Source organism: Mucor mucedo (genome assembly GCF_025094135.1).
Source record: "Mucor mucedo strain NRRL 3635 chromosome Unknown EV154scaffold_20, whole genome shotgun sequence".
NCBI lineage: Eukaryota > Fungi > Mucoromycota > Mucoromycetes > Mucorales > Mucoraceae > Mucor > Mucor mucedo.
In genome coordinates, this window is record NW_026252304.1 from 58,390 (window position 1) to 72,235 (window position 13,846).

A 13,846-nucleotide genomic window follows, 5' to 3' on the forward strand; every position below is an offset into this window, starting at 1 on the left:
CATAATTTATCCATGTGATTCCTTGTTATGAGTAAAAAAAAATAAAAAAAAAAAAAATTGCTCGGTAAACTTTTTTATTAAAAAAGAAATCTATACACTAGCGATTTTTAGTACGCGGACACAAGCATCGACTGTATCAATAGATTGATCCACGGTTTTACAACACATTTCAAATTGTTTTTTCCAATCCGAGCCATCTAATAATATATCCGCCAACGATTTAATCAACACCAGTGTCATCATGTAACATTGAGCCGGGTTTAACGCGACCATCGATGCGTCGGATAATCGAAATGTCTTGATCACATTCACAATATCGTCCTCCATATTCTCTCGAATATTCAACTGTGTACGTACAATACCATATCTACAAATAACAAAAAAAAATAATCAAAGAATTTAGTTTCAATCTTTTTTTTTTCTGGCAGCAAATAGTTTACTCCCTAATAGAATACTTTACGTGTCAAGGATGCGTTCACTAAAGATGTGTCCTCGGAGATAGGCTGAATCATCGGTGAGATCATTTTCCTGTAATAAAGTGGCAATGTCCACACGTCGATGATTGGTATGCAATTCATGGAGATAGACGCGAGTGGCCTTGGTCGTCATATGATCCAGAATGGTCCAAATCGTGCCAAACAGGGAGAGCTCAGGTACCGTAGCCTTCTTTTTGACAGCTGCTTTTTTCGTCTTTGTTTTCACTTGAATAACCTTGTTCTCTTCTTCCTTGCTTATGTTTTCCGTCACCGTCTTTTTCGACGTGAGCTTTTTCGAAGAAGTAGGCTCCTCAGGTGATGTCTTGTTTTCTACCGTATTCTTCTTTTCGAAGGGCGTAGTCACAGGCTTTGGTTTAGACGTGGCTACCGCAGGCACAGGTTCCGCCGGCTGTTGTTGTTGAGGTGCAGACGCCGGCTTCTGTACAGGAGTCTCATCTCGATCCATGTGCATATCCTTCAACATCATCATAGTTTCAAACATAGCATCGGGGTCATCCGCCGCCTCCAATGCCTGTTGCTGTTGAACCAACTTGATCTCGTCTTCTTCTGCCTTCTTTTTGGCCTTTTCCGATTGAATTTCTGCCTCTGATTTCTTTTTCAGGACCATGGTGGTAGGTGACTTTCCGTCATTCTTTTTGATCTCGATACGATAGCCTTCAATCGAATCAAATACGGTATCTCCCTTGGTAGGTAAAGAAGGTGGTGCTACGGTAGATTTCTCAATGATTTCGAATTTATCCTTTGTATCTTTGGGTACGTTGGCTAATAGATGTTGAACATATTCACTTCGAATTTCGTCACTGGATTTCAGTAACAGTGTTCGTTTTCTTTCTTGCTTGATAGCCGTTCTTTTTTATAATGTCAAAAAAAAATGAGACAACGATGGGTAGGTTATACTATCGATAGACACTTACTTGAAATCCTCTTCCAATAGAATGATATGAGCCGTAGGTAATGCGTTCAAGTCACGAAACCAGACGGGTTCTTCTGACAATTGCATGATATAGTATTTCGCTTTATGGTAACAAGCTTCTGAACAGTAATTAGCCAATGCGGACTGATCATAGACTTTACGCTGCTTTAATGAAATCTTGTACTTTTGCAAATCCTGAGCCTTGGGCTCATTACCACAAAGGGGATAACCACACCATGACTGGACCGCACGCTCTTCCACCACTTCCTCAAACGTCTTTGGTTGTAAGTATAATGCCGCACGTTGTACGGTAGCAGCAGGTGTCTTTGCTTGTGTGAAAAGTTTCTCTTGCCATACAAACACTAATTTCTCAATCTTGAAACGTTGTTCTGCACTCTCCTTGATGAGCTTTTGTTTAGGTGTAAGTAATTTCTTGCGTCGTATAATTCTTTTCTTTTTAGGTGCTACAGTGTTTGGTTTTGTTGTTGCTATTGTTGCTACTGCTGCTCCTGTTTCTGTTGGTGCTGCTGCTGCAACGGCTGTGGCTGCTGTTGATGCTGACGAAGTACTCATTTTAAGTAGACAGAGATAAAAAAATAATGTGTGTGTGCTGCGAGAATGGGATTGGGGGCGTAATACACTGTGACCATTGATTATCAATTGACAACTCTCGGGCTTTCAAAAAAAAACAGATATAATAAAAAACGCCTGTTTTTGCTGTGTGCCTAAAGTTCCACAAAACTATGTCTTTCTCATCTAAAAACCAAACAAAGCTTTCCAAAGAACAAGAAAATTCGTATTACAATTTTTGGAGTAAAGTGGAAGAAAAACCGTTTTCATTTAACTCTATCTGTCTTACTACTGAAACTGTTCCTTCAGCACCAAATAAAACAGGAAAACCATCGCCTGTTGAACTGGTACGACCTCTTTTAATAGGTGTGGAGAAAAACTCTGTTCTTATTGAAATTACACATATCAAAGAACCACAGTTACTTCTCAATGCACTCCAAAGTTTTAATGCGGGCAAAGAAGAAGGTGCCGAGTATCGCGGTCGTTTACAAACGTTTCGAAGATACCTCGATCGTTCTTATTTAGAGACAGTATGGACGATGGGAAGCCATGGACGTAACACTATTCTGAATGAAGGTATCATACTGTCAGATGGTACTTTTGTTAAAGGATTTTTATCTTTAACAGATAAAGATCAGCTTATACACGTTGAATTACATAATTTACCTTTTTTACCCTTACTATCATTAAAGTATGAGATGGAAATACGGTTACGCTTCTTTGGAGATATATTGGATTTGGGTGTCTTTAAAAGAGGTGGATGCTTTACGGGATTAGGTTACGCCATACTGAATATCACTCCAACACTACCCAACTCAAAAAAATTCGAGCCTTTACCAGACGGCGGCATTCCATGGATTACTGATGATGATGAAGAGTGGGACAGATACGTGAATTTAAAATATACACCCATCAAGATAACTTTTTAAAAAAAGTTCAGAAGCAATCTCATCATACACACACAATTTATTAGCCGATTATTCCCCATTCATCATTAACATTATCCTCTCAATTTTTTCTTTAATCCTAAAATAAAACAATGCAAATATCAAAGAAAATTATACCATAAAAAAAAAAATCATTTTGAGGTCATCAACTAACTGATAAATTAACCACAATTAGCTTGGTATAGTTATACTGGTACAAGTATACATCATCAATCCCATTAGTATTGTCCCTTGTTGAGACCAATAATAAAGGCGTCAGATTGTGAAGTAAACACTGGACAATAATCACAAATTATTGGCTGCATATGAAAGTCAGAGACCTATAAAAAGAAAAAAAAAAGAGTTGTATGTAATGGATTCTCACACTTTCAAAGTGTTTAAGATTGTTTACATCTTGATGTGACGTAAAATCTGATTTGGTAAGCCAAGTGTGAAGAAGTATAAAATTTGTTACCTTGGCTTTCCCTGCAACAAATAAACATTTTGAATTTTTCATGTTGGAAGTGTAAGGTAAGTTTACATAAAATAACCGTAGCTCTTTTATACTTGGTTCTGTATACAAATCGCTACCGTAACAGTCTTTTGGCCTTTAGCAAGTCAAACTGTTAGGAGTCCACTTTTTACTTATGAATAAAATGAAATAATTATTAAAAGTAAATCATGTAAATGTGTTCAAATTGTTTATTTTTAAATTGTGATTAGTATCCAACTTGGCTTACAATTCCATACCCTAAACAAATGGTAAGCACAGCTGCTAATAGAGAAGCGGGTATGCCACAGAGTAAAAAATCCTTAATTTTCAAATACGGTATACCAGTCGGATCTTCCAGCATAATGGCATTCATATTGGGAAACCTTTGTATCCCATGATTAGTCTCTTTTAATCTTCGTGTTGTGCTCGTATCAACTTACCCTGATACAGGAAGTCCCATTGCCACAGAACATACTAATCCAGTCACCATGACCAATAGGTTAGGATGAGGAATCGGTAATTTCTCCCCCACTTCCTTGACAATCGGTAAAATAATCAATGCGGCCACTGTATGACTTACAAAGGTGGCAAACACCAAGACAAGCATTCCAAACACAAAGATGATGGCAAGATCTCCTAATTCATTGACACCGGAGGCAATACGATGTCCAATGATATCCAGTAGACCCGATGATTCTACAGCGTACCCCAAAGCCATGCCACCTTGTGCTAATGTCACCACCGACCATAAAAAATTATTTAAGTCCGTCTTATTTAACATGTTGGTGGCAAACAAGAGAACAAAGGGGATTGCAGCAATCACACCATTATTACCCCAAAATGAATTTAAAGCGGATTCAGCACACCAAAGTGCAATGGTACCTAAGCATACGATACAGACCCAAGTTTGTTGATAGGTAGGACGTGAAAACCCTTGTGATTTAATGACGTTTAGATGAGGTGTATCTCGGTCAGGACGAAAATACAAGAGCAGTAAAAGCCATGTGGTAGCGACATTAATGACACCGCATGGAATGGCGGCTGAAAACCAAATACCCCAACCAGGACTAGGACTCATCAGGTTAATCGCAATGATATTTTGAGGTGAGGAAATGGGGGAGGAAAGTCCTCCTATACAACTGGCCAAGGCGATTCCCATGATTAAACAAGGTGCGACTGTAGACTTTGGACGCAGGGTTCTTAAGATAGGCTTCAAGGAGAGATGAGTGCATTGTTTCTGTTTAAACAAAAATGGGATGATGATGATGACTTTACCTGGACGAGTGAAAAACATAAGACGGGTGTAGCAACATTACTTATCCACATGCATAGAAAAGTGGCAAGATACATATTGACAAGAATTACATAACGAGGTCTTGAGCCTGCTTTACTAAGGATGGTGGAAGCAAATGCTTTGGCAACCCCGTGTTTACTTAAAGCAGCAGCAATAGCAAATCCGCCTAATAGAACCATGATCGTGTCATTAAACATGGCTTGAAAAACTAATTTAGCGGCTACAGAAGCTGCAAGCACCTGACCGTTTTCGTCTCGACATACATGCATTGGTATAGCTAATAAAGGGACCAAGAAAGCGGTTGCAAATAAGGGAATACACTTTTACACATATATATCGCTGTTTGTGAGTTTACAAGCATATGTCATATACGTTTTTAGTTCGTTTACCTCAAAGGCCCACATGAGGGCTGAAAAAATAAGGAGAGCCAGACATTTGCTTGCTTCTTTCTGGCCCATGGTATCAAAACACATGAGAATAATGTACAAGATCAAACTGACCAAGAAACCAAAGATATTGATTAATGTTTTACGACTGATAAAGAAACGTCCAATGGTGAATCCTTGAGAAGGCATAGAGACATGTGCATCCGTTCTTTGTCGTTCTTTGCCTACTAGATCCTTCCACACTGTTGACCGGTCAAATACCACATGATCATGTAAATGCATCTTAAGCTCTACCAGCGCATAATGTTTATTTCCCATCGTAAACACCGCAGCGTACATATCCAAAACATGCTCCAAGGTATTGTCAATCGTAGCTAAATTTTCTGGACTAAAGGCTTCCACATCTTTCACGATCTTCTCAAAATAGCTCTGACGTAAATGGGAACCCGTGACTTTATCCCATTTCTTTAAGATCTTATCAAAGGCGGTCTTGTTGATCATAATATAGGATTTGAGTTCTTTAAACGCAATATAGGTAGCCGCACAGCGCACACGAAAGTTATAATAGAGGTTGAATTCGGCTACACTATCTGGTTGATGAAGAGATATGTGAGAGCCTCTTCGACGGCCGAATTGAAAGCCTATGGTTTGCATGATACGAGCAGGAGGCTGTGCATGCGCGTGTTGGCGAAGACTTCGTTCGATATGAACACCACGGTTATCGTACCCACTAATTGTATTAGCACGAGTTAAAGGGCTAACTGAACTGGTTTCTCCCCCTATTGCAGAACTACGACGACGAAAATTTAGCGATGTGTTTATAGCAGGTGGTGGAGGAGGCGGATTAGGATGAGGATGAGCAGCAGGAGGAGGCGGAGAGGGTAATGGTAGATTTTGTTCGAGTTCCTCTTCAGAAGAGTGATTGGATATTAAATTCTGGCCAGCGTTAAACGGGATAGAAGCATCTGAGAAGGGTACAGAAGAAGTGGTAGTATAAGAATCCCTCGAGAACTTCCTTGAAAGCCGGGAATCCAAACGCTCCAGTGCATTTTCTGATAAATAGTCATCAGAAAGCGGTATATTGAACGTGGCGAATTCGGTATCCAATTCCCTTGCATCGGCAACGAATTCTTGAAATTTGGATGTGAAGAATTTTGCGACTTTATTTAGTTGGAGGTCAAGTTCATTCAAGAACTGTTCGTTCTCTTTGTTGACGCTAATGATGGTACTGGTGGCACCACTTTTGATGGGTTTTTTCTCATAGCGAATACTGCCTTCTTCCTCTTGCTGACGTGATTCGGCATTAATTTGGTTCACTTGGTTTTGTTCGGTTTGGTATACAATTTTCTTTAACCGATCATAACTAGAATGTTTTTTTTTTACATGAATAAACGCATGATTTTATTATATATTTTTTTACGTTACTCAACATATTCATCCAGCCATTCTGGCACTGCATTAAGTACAATAGATTGCGCAAATTTCATACAAGTAAAAAAAAAAAAAAAGAGTATTGAAGGAAAAAAAAAAGAAAATTGAAACAAAACAAAAAAGAGGTCTTTGTGAATAGCCCCAATAACAAACACATGTAAAACCTCGGGTTTCTTATAATGAAACATTTATTTATTGCATTTGACAGGCATTAGATACGGAAGACCAAGCATCCTTGATACTGTCCTTGATGAAGGTAGACTTTTGTTCTTCGGTAGGAATGGTTAAAATCTGTCTCAACCAATTACAGGTAAAACGTTTGCCATTATTTCTAGTCTCATACAAGCTCACAGCCATATATAACTCTCGCATATGTCTTTGCGTATAACTGCTCGATCTTACATTCTGTGTAGAAGTGAAAATCACAGAAGGCTGGAAGGATCTTGGGAGTTTGTAAATTCTTCGGATTTCAGCAACAAACCCATCTAACATCCTTTACTGCATCAGTACCGATACAAACAAGTTTTTATATATCTTACCGTTGCTCGCTGTAACAGCATCCATGTTATCTTCCAAATCGTCTCTAAAATCCTCATCCACATGCGTAAAGACAATGACAACAAAATTCCAGAAATCTTTACCGAGCAATTGGTGGAACAAAATCAGCATATTTTGTGTATATGCATCCAATCTATATATGGACAACGGGTAAGTTGGGTCCTTTTCACATTTTATCCAGACTCTCTTATTACCTGATATCATTGATATTGAACACCAAGAAAAAAGCACTGACACCATTTTCTAATGATTTAAAGTAACGTGTCATTTCTTGAATACTATGACGGTCTTGAATATTCGAGTCGACTAATCCGGGCGTATCAATCAAATGGCAGAATTGTTGTGAAGGTGCAAATCTCCACTCCTTGATTTTACCGTCCACCGTCAAGGTTTTAGCCTATTTATTATAAAAAGTTTAGTCCTTTCATGTCAAGGGAGAATATAAGGGGAAGGGGAGGGGTCCCTTACGTCTGTGCCATCGCCGGTTTCAAAAGTGTATTCACCTGTAATGGCGTTCAATAAACTGGATTTTCCGGTACCTACACCACCTAATGCAGACACGACATATGTTCCATCGTTTGCTTCGAGCATTTTGTTCGCAAGAAAAAAAGAAGAAGGAAGAAAGGGAATGAGGGAAAGACTGCGCCCAAGTTTATTTGTAGTACACTATTTATTTTCATAAAGTTGGGTTCTCGCAGATTTTTGTTTAGGGCCGCTACGAGTTGTACAAGAAAACACACTTGTCATGGTGATGAAATTATAGAAATTTATAATTTAACGGATGATGGTTATTTTGTAATTTTTTTTTTAAACAAATGGCATATATGCTTCTTCTTTTCTCAGAATAATGGATTACACCTGGGGAAGTAAGTAAAAGTAGAGTATTCGTTTAATTGGGGAAGGGGGGAGGAGTTTAAGATAGTTTTGCTAGTTGAAACCTTAAAATAAATGTGCATTTTCGCTTGACATGACTTATCAGAAAAAGAATGCAAGTTATTTTTGGATTTCTTTATATAACGATGCTGAGAAAAAAACGCGATATGTGAGGGCTAACACAATAAATAAAAAAAGGCTGAGCTTCAGAGACCAAAAAGAATGCATGTAGTGTAAATGACAAATTGCCGCTTTTAGCTTGGTTAAAGGATATCTGATGACGACAAATAACAGGTTAAAAAAGGTTTTTTTTTTTTTTTTTTTTTTTTTTTTTTTTTACGTTCCCCCCTTTGCCCTTTCTTTTTTTCTCTCTTTTTATTTTTCATTTTTCACACACCTATAAAATGCAAAATCAATATAATCACAGCTCTATTCCCAATAATACACAAGAAGTCCCAATTACAGCACACATATTCGAAGGCCATTTATACCTAAGAGAAAATGATAAATGGATATGGAGGTTATTTCGGTTCGATGGATCTTCTTTAACATGCTTATCATCTAAAAAGAATAAATTGCCACCACACACATTATTAGATCCACCTCTAGTTATTGATAATAGACCCATGAGTTTCTTGACAAGCTCTGCTACCACCAATTCACTCACATCGCCTTTACTTGCAACCACTAAAAATAGAAGCGTCAGCCTTTCAATAAATGATACACCAGCCATCGCCAGCTATTACCAATTGCCTAAATGGACCATTGACATGGTTCAGATCTCCACCATATCAATATTAAAACCCAAAGACAATAATAGAAAAACATTTTCATTCACAGCACCAAGTCGACCCAAATCATTTTCGATAAGAACTTATGATGGTGGCTGTTATATCATGAAGGCTCATAAACAAGATGATCTTGAAAGGTGGATCTTCGTCTTGGCAAAGATGTGGAAGGTATCTCAGGCTGCTCGACAATTATACCAGCCTGTCTCTCCCACTAGATCATATTCACTAAATCAACAACAACAACAACAACAACAACAATATCACAATGCTACACCAACGTTGTCGGGGCTCAATAAAGAAGATCAGCTGCTCAACCAACAACAATTAAATAATATGCCTACCGCTACTTCTTTATCGAATGAGAAAGTCTTGTGGATCGAAGAATGGATCAAGTCTCTCGCTGAATTAGCTTCCAATGATTCAGTGGATTATCAGTCTGCCTATGAAGTATTTGTCGATGACGATGCCATTCAATCCGTACACAGCAATAACTTCAATATGAATTTTTTCCAGGATGTGAATACTGTCTGTACAGAAGAAACATCTAAAAAATATAACCACCAATCATTAAAATATCATACATCCACACGAAAGCATCAAGTTCAGTTAGTAAGAAATCACACGGCTGAAGAATTAACAACCCATACTCCCCCCCTCATTTACAATTCATTTTCTTCCCCACTGGAAAACCTGAAGAATATCAAACATCATCAACAACAGCGAGATCAAATAGCTGCCACCGATGAAAATGTGTGTTTAGCAGACGTCCAAAAGTTCTTGAAAAAGATGGATATCAATGAGGATACAAAGAGACCGTTGTGTAATAATACGAATTGGTACCGAAATTCATGGGCTCCTGACGTATCTACTTTTACATGATTTTTTTTTCATCATCATCATTTAATAATAAACTATATTTATATATAAATGTATATATTATATATTATTTTCTTTATTCTCTATGAATAAGTACGAATAATCCAAGGACGCCTAATAATGCAAATTTCATCCAAGGATAATCATTCATTAAAATGGTAACCATGCCAACATAAGGCATAAATCTATGAAAATGTTTATCAACACATGCAATTGTACAAGGAAAATCACTTTTGAATTATAAGTTTTACCCTTTAACTTTGCCAACTACATTCTCTCGATGGATCCACATCTGTCTCTTATCATATAACACGCGATCGTCTCTGGAATTATTGTCACCCTTTGTTAAAATGTACTCCTTCTTTGTATTGGCGCTAAATGAATTCTTTCAATTTGAGTAACCATTTTTGTGTGAGTGTGAGTGTGTGTTTATGTTAGCTTACTCTTCGTGAATCTTGACAACTCTATGGACAATGGGAATAGGTCTTCCCGGTAACTTGAATACACAAATATCATTAATTTCCACAGGATCATTTTTAGGTAAAGTTAAAAATAACAAGTCGCCACGTTGAAAAGCTGGCTCCATACTTCCACTGATTTAATAATGTATGAGTTATTACACTATATGCCCCCTTTTCTTTGTTTTAATTTTTTTTTTTTTTTTTTTACCTGAGGACAACAACAATAGGACTTTCCGTGTTAGTGACAACAGCAATGCCTTTCCAAATCATGAGAGCAGATGCGGCAATCGTCAAGATGTTCAAAAATTGTAAGGCGACCTGGGTGTGCGCGCGCGTTATTTTTCTTTATTAGTCATGTTTACAAGTCAATGCATTTTTTTAAATGGTGTTTATTTTGTATTTTTCTTTCGACTTGTGTATTTTACCTGTCGCACATTCATTCTACGTAATTCTGCAAACATCTTTTACGTTTTAACAAGATGGTTAAAAAAACAAACGGTTAAAATAATTAAAAGCAAGAAAAATAAAAAAGATTTAAATTGCCTCCCTCTGGGGATTGACACGTCATTTTATGCTCTGCCGCACTTTATTGTCAATACGGTACCTGAATCTTCTGTTACTGTTTAGTTTTTTTTTTCTGGTTAACATCTACGTGCTGTTACCTGATTTGTGATTAGATTTATATCCCCCACATTCTCCTTGAAGTCTCAATAAAACATCACATTGACATCTTTAATAAGAAAAATTGTTATTCTATTTAAATTTTGCTGTACAGAAAAATATGCAATTCATCTGGAGTAATTTCGGTACAAACAGAATAAAAAAGCACTGCAATATAACGACCTATATTCATCTCTTTTTCAATACCCTTCTAATATATATTTACAATTCGTACTATACAGCTACTGCTCGAATTATTAAGCATGGAAAACTTTGTAGTATCATACATCTCGTTGAATGTATATGATATATACACACTATATATCCAGCCTATAATCTACTTGACATTTAATAGCAACCCAGCACTGAAACATAAACCATTAACTGATCAAGATATTAATGTCTCCTTCCAATCCACGCTCCCATCTGATCTTCCCGGATAACAATCTATTTCAATCCTTCCTTATAAAAAGGATCCCCTTTTCCATTTAATAAAAAGATATCTAGTTTAGTCTCAAATAATTTAACCGTTTATTTCTTGGAATATTTCATTTTTTTATTTGAATTCTTATAAGTTATCTTTTTATTAATTTTTTTTTTTATGTCTACAACCGACCCTACTGTTTCCACTACCTATTGTACCCCTGCTCTTGCTCCTGCTACTTCTCTGATAAACCCTGCCACCGGAAGGCTTCAAGACATATCTGACCAAGGCGATACGGAGATGAAAGACTGTATGTCTACAGCAATTGGTGCTAATGATTCCCAAAGCGCTTTGTATTGCTGGTACGATTCTGGTGCTCCTGAATCAGCTATCACTGCTCCTCACATGCAGGAACTTACACAACGTGCCATGCACATAAAAAATAATCAATTTGATGTTCATCAACATCCTTCCTCTCAACGTTCGCCTCCCAGGAGCCACATTGACGAAGCTCACACTCTTACGTCTCCTTTCGTCCAAGACGAGGACGTTTCATCTCCCCAATTAGTCCACAATAAGTCTAACATTACCATTAATGATGAGCCTGCTCCTCTCAACGATTCTACAAATTCTATCATTATTCCTGTCACTATTCAGGGCTATAAATGTTGGGCCTACGTCGACTCTGGCTCCAATTTCTCCTCTCTAAAGCCTTCTTTAGCTTCCAAATTGGGCATGACACCCTCCTTACCAAAACTTATTATACCACATACGACATCTTTGTCACAATCTAAAAGTCATACTATTTCTTTGGGCGATGCTAATAGCTCCATCGAGCGTATTGGTTTTATTGACAATGTTCATCTATTCTATAATAATCTTAACATCCATCATACCTTCGAAGTTTTTAATCTGAATAGTGAAGCTGATGTTTGCATTGGTACCGACCTTATGTCTAAAATGAACATTAACATCACTGGGCTCACTACTACATGGGACGAAAATAGTTTACCTACAATCGAGGACCCTATTGACCCATTACCCAACACACCTACATACGAATATTACGGTTCTATCACAGAACGATCCACATTCTTACAATCACTGGAGATCGTATTACATTCTAATGCTTCCATCGATCCTAAATCGGTTTGTACAGTACCTAACTCGGAAGTTACACTCCATTTCCCTGAGAACACAGTCATCTTCCGTAAACAATATCCATTACCCTTAGCCTATAAGTCTAAACTAAACGAACAAATTGAGGCTTGGCTCGAGGAAGAAACTATTACTTTAGCCGACGCTAACACACCTCATAATAATCCCATTCTTTTCGCAAAGAAGCGAGACATTGCAGGTAATTACGGCTCTGAAGTCAGAATCTGTGCCGACATGCGATTCCTCAATCAACATCTCATCGCTTCTAAATCTGATGCGTTCAGCTTACCTCGCATAGATGAGATCCATGAACAATTATCACATTGCTCCATTTTTACAGTTCTTGATTTAAAAAGCTGCTTTACTCGTTTTGCCATTGCTAAAGAATCCCAGCCATTCACAGCCTTCACCACACACACGGGACAATACGTCTTTCGAAAATGTTGTTTCGGCATAAAGACAGTACCATCATTTGTTCAGCGCATTATTTCCAATCTCTTTCGTGATTTGCCTACAGTCTTTGCCTACATTGACGATATCACAATCGGTACCCACACAACTGATCTAGTCGCACACGCCACTCTCGTCAAAGAGGTCATTACTCGACTGAATCAAGCAGGTCTAATTCTACAATCCAAAAAATGCCATTTTCTCCTCACATCTTTAACCTTGCTGGGCTTCCGTCTCAGTTCCAAAGGTCTCCAGATCGACAGCAGTAAAATTTGTAACCTGGATCAACTTCCACCGATTACCAACAACAAAGCTCTTATGCGAGTACTTGGATTGTTTAACTTTTTTCGACGACACATTCCTAATTACGCTTCCATATCCGCTCCATTGGATAAGCTTCGTAGCATTAGTGACAAACGGATCTTTGCACAGACATGGAACTCCACTCACGACTCAGCCTACACCGCTTTAAAATATGCTATCACACATGCTCCGGTCATTTCAGTCATGGATACATCCTTACCCCTGCGTGTCAACACGGATGCTAGTAACTATGCTATTGGTGGCTTCGTATGGCAGCTTGATCGACAGAATATTGTTCGCTTCCTCGGTTTCGCTTCACGGTCCAAAACAGCTAGTGAACGTAACTACAGCGTCAATAAATCTGAATGCCTCGCCATCGCCTACATGTTTCAACGCTATCACTCATGGCTACATTTAACTCCCTTTCTCCTCTTCACGGACCATTACAGCCTCACGTTCCTTCATTCTCAACGATACTGTTCACCTCTACTTCAGAACTGGTACACCACCATCTACTCTAAGAATTTTGAAATCGTCTACATTCGAGGTTCCGAAAATTATCTTGCTGACATGCTCAGTCGTCTATTCGCTTCCCCAGAAGTTGAACGTCAGATGGACAATCACGCTGAAGCTAAACAAGCTAAGTTATTTAACAAACAACAACACACAAAACAGAGGGGGGCGGTAGAGAAATCCACCCAATTTTCTTCTACGTCACACGACGACAACGAATCCAGTCGCATTCTTGTACAACGCGCATCGGAACTAGCCGACCCCATGGT

The 13,846-nt window shown here is 38.2% G+C and overlaps 6 protein-coding genes across 6 annotated transcripts; 2 read left to right on the plus strand and 4 right to left on the minus strand.

Moving 5' to 3' along the window:
* Positions 1–57: 57 nt before the first annotated feature.
* Positions 58–2,016, minus strand: EV154DRAFT_499741 (Rtr1/RPAP2 family-domain-containing protein). Its single transcript, XM_051600509.1, has 3 exons — positions 1,412–2,016; positions 461–1,345; positions 58–367 (listed from the first exon to the last, which is right to left on the minus strand). The coding sequence occupies exons 1-3, from the start codon at positions 1,981–1,983 to the stop codon at positions 91–93; spliced, it is 1,734 nt and encodes a 577-aa protein (XP_051460379.1). The 5' UTR covers positions 1,984–2,016; the 3' UTR covers positions 58–90.
* A 130-nt stretch (positions 2,017–2,146) lies between these two features.
* EV154DRAFT_499742 (uncharacterized protein) lies at positions 2,147–2,990 on the plus strand. The gene has a single exon (XM_051600510.1). It carries the CDS (start codon positions 2,154–2,156, stop codon positions 2,907–2,909), a length of 756 nt encoding a protein of 251 aa, XP_051460380.1. The 5' UTR covers positions 2,147–2,153; the 3' UTR covers positions 2,910–2,990.
* Positions 2,991–3,625: 635 nt separating this feature from the next.
* EV154DRAFT_580834 (SPX domain-containing protein) lies at positions 3,626–6,566 on the minus strand (the record flags this gene model as incomplete). Its single annotated transcript, XM_051606623.1, has 7 exons — positions 3,626–3,782; positions 3,840–4,609; positions 4,675–5,013; positions 5,083–5,869; positions 6,167–6,284; positions 6,351–6,442; positions 6,505–6,566. 7 exons carry the CDS (start codon positions 6,564–6,566, stop codon positions 3,626–3,628), a joined length of 2,325 nt encoding a protein of 774 aa, XP_051460381.1.
* A 48-nt stretch (positions 6,567–6,614) lies between these two features.
* On the minus strand, positions 6,615–7,730 carry EV154DRAFT_499743 (P-loop containing nucleoside triphosphate hydrolase protein). Its single transcript, XM_051600511.1, has 4 exons — positions 7,537–7,730; positions 7,263–7,465; positions 7,050–7,201; positions 6,615–6,995 (listed from the first exon to the last, which is right to left on the minus strand). Exons 1-4 carry the CDS (start codon positions 7,657–7,659, stop codon positions 6,703–6,705), a joined length of 771 nt encoding a protein of 256 aa, XP_051460382.1. The 5' UTR covers positions 7,660–7,730; the 3' UTR covers positions 6,615–6,702.
* A 558-nt stretch (positions 7,731–8,288) lies between these two features.
* On the plus strand, positions 8,289–9,631 carry EV154DRAFT_499745 (uncharacterized protein). The gene has a single exon (XM_051600512.1). The coding sequence runs from the start codon at positions 8,346–8,348 to the stop codon at positions 9,609–9,611; it is 1,266 nt and encodes a 421-aa protein (XP_051460383.1). The 5' UTR covers positions 8,289–8,345; the 3' UTR covers positions 9,612–9,631.
* EV154DRAFT_499746 (signal peptidase I) lies at positions 9,632–10,778 on the minus strand. Its single transcript, XM_051600513.1, has 5 exons — positions 10,495–10,778; positions 10,278–10,387; positions 10,052–10,201; positions 9,860–9,982; positions 9,632–9,793 (listed from the first exon to the last, which is right to left on the minus strand). Exons 1-5 carry the CDS (start codon positions 10,528–10,530, stop codon positions 9,685–9,687), a joined length of 528 nt encoding a protein of 175 aa, XP_051460384.1. The 5' UTR covers positions 10,531–10,778; the 3' UTR covers positions 9,632–9,684.
* Positions 10,779–13,846: the final 3,068 nt, after the last annotated feature.

What these genes read in the sequence shown, in the direction of transcription:
- EV154DRAFT_499742 (XM_051600510.1), top strand. Translation starts at nt 2,154, where the DNA reads ATGTCTTTCTCATCTAAAAACCAAACAAAGCTTTCCAAAGAACAAGAA.
- EV154DRAFT_499745 (XM_051600512.1), top strand. Translation starts at nt 8,346, where the DNA reads ATGCAAAATCAATATAATCACAGCTCTATTCCCAATAATACACAAGAA.
- EV154DRAFT_499746 (XM_051600513.1), bottom strand. Translation starts at nt 10,530, where the DNA reads ATGTTTGCAGAATTACGTAGAATGAATGTGCGACAG. An exon ending in GTAGAATGAATGTGCGACAG is followed by an intron (nt 10,388 to 10,494) that starts GTAAAATACACA and finishes GCGCACACCCAG; the next exon opens with GTCGCCTTACAATTTTTGAA. An exon ending in GTTGTCAAGATTCACGAAGA is followed by an intron (nt 9,983 to 10,051) that starts GTAAGCTAACAT and finishes GAATTCATTTAG; the next exon opens with CGCCAATACAAAGAAGGAGT.
- EV154DRAFT_499741 (XM_051600509.1), bottom strand. Translation starts at nt 1,983, where the DNA reads ATGAGTACTTCGTCAGCATCAACAGCAGCCACAGCCGTTGCAGCAGCA. An exon ending in CTATTGGAAGAGGATTTCAA is followed by an intron (nt 1,346 to 1,411) that starts GTAAGTGTCTAT and finishes ATTATAAAAAAG; the next exon opens with AACGGCTATCAAGCAAGAAA. An exon ending in AGTGAACGCATCCTTGACAC is followed by an intron (nt 368 to 460) that starts GTAAAGTATTCT and finishes TGTTATTTGTAG; the next exon opens with ATATGGTATTGTACGTACAC.
- EV154DRAFT_499743 (XM_051600511.1), bottom strand. Translation starts at nt 7,659, where the DNA reads ATGCTCGAAGCAAACGATGGAACATATGTCGTGTCTGCATTAGGTGGT. An exon ending in AAACCGGCGATGGCACAGAC is followed by an intron (nt 7,466 to 7,536) that starts GTAAGGGACCCC and finishes TATAATAAATAG; the next exon opens with GCTAAAACCTTGACGGTGGA. An exon ending in TTCAATATCAATGATATCAG is followed by an intron (nt 7,202 to 7,262) that starts GTAATAAGAGAG and finishes GTCCATATATAG; the next exon opens with ATTGGATGCATATACACAAA.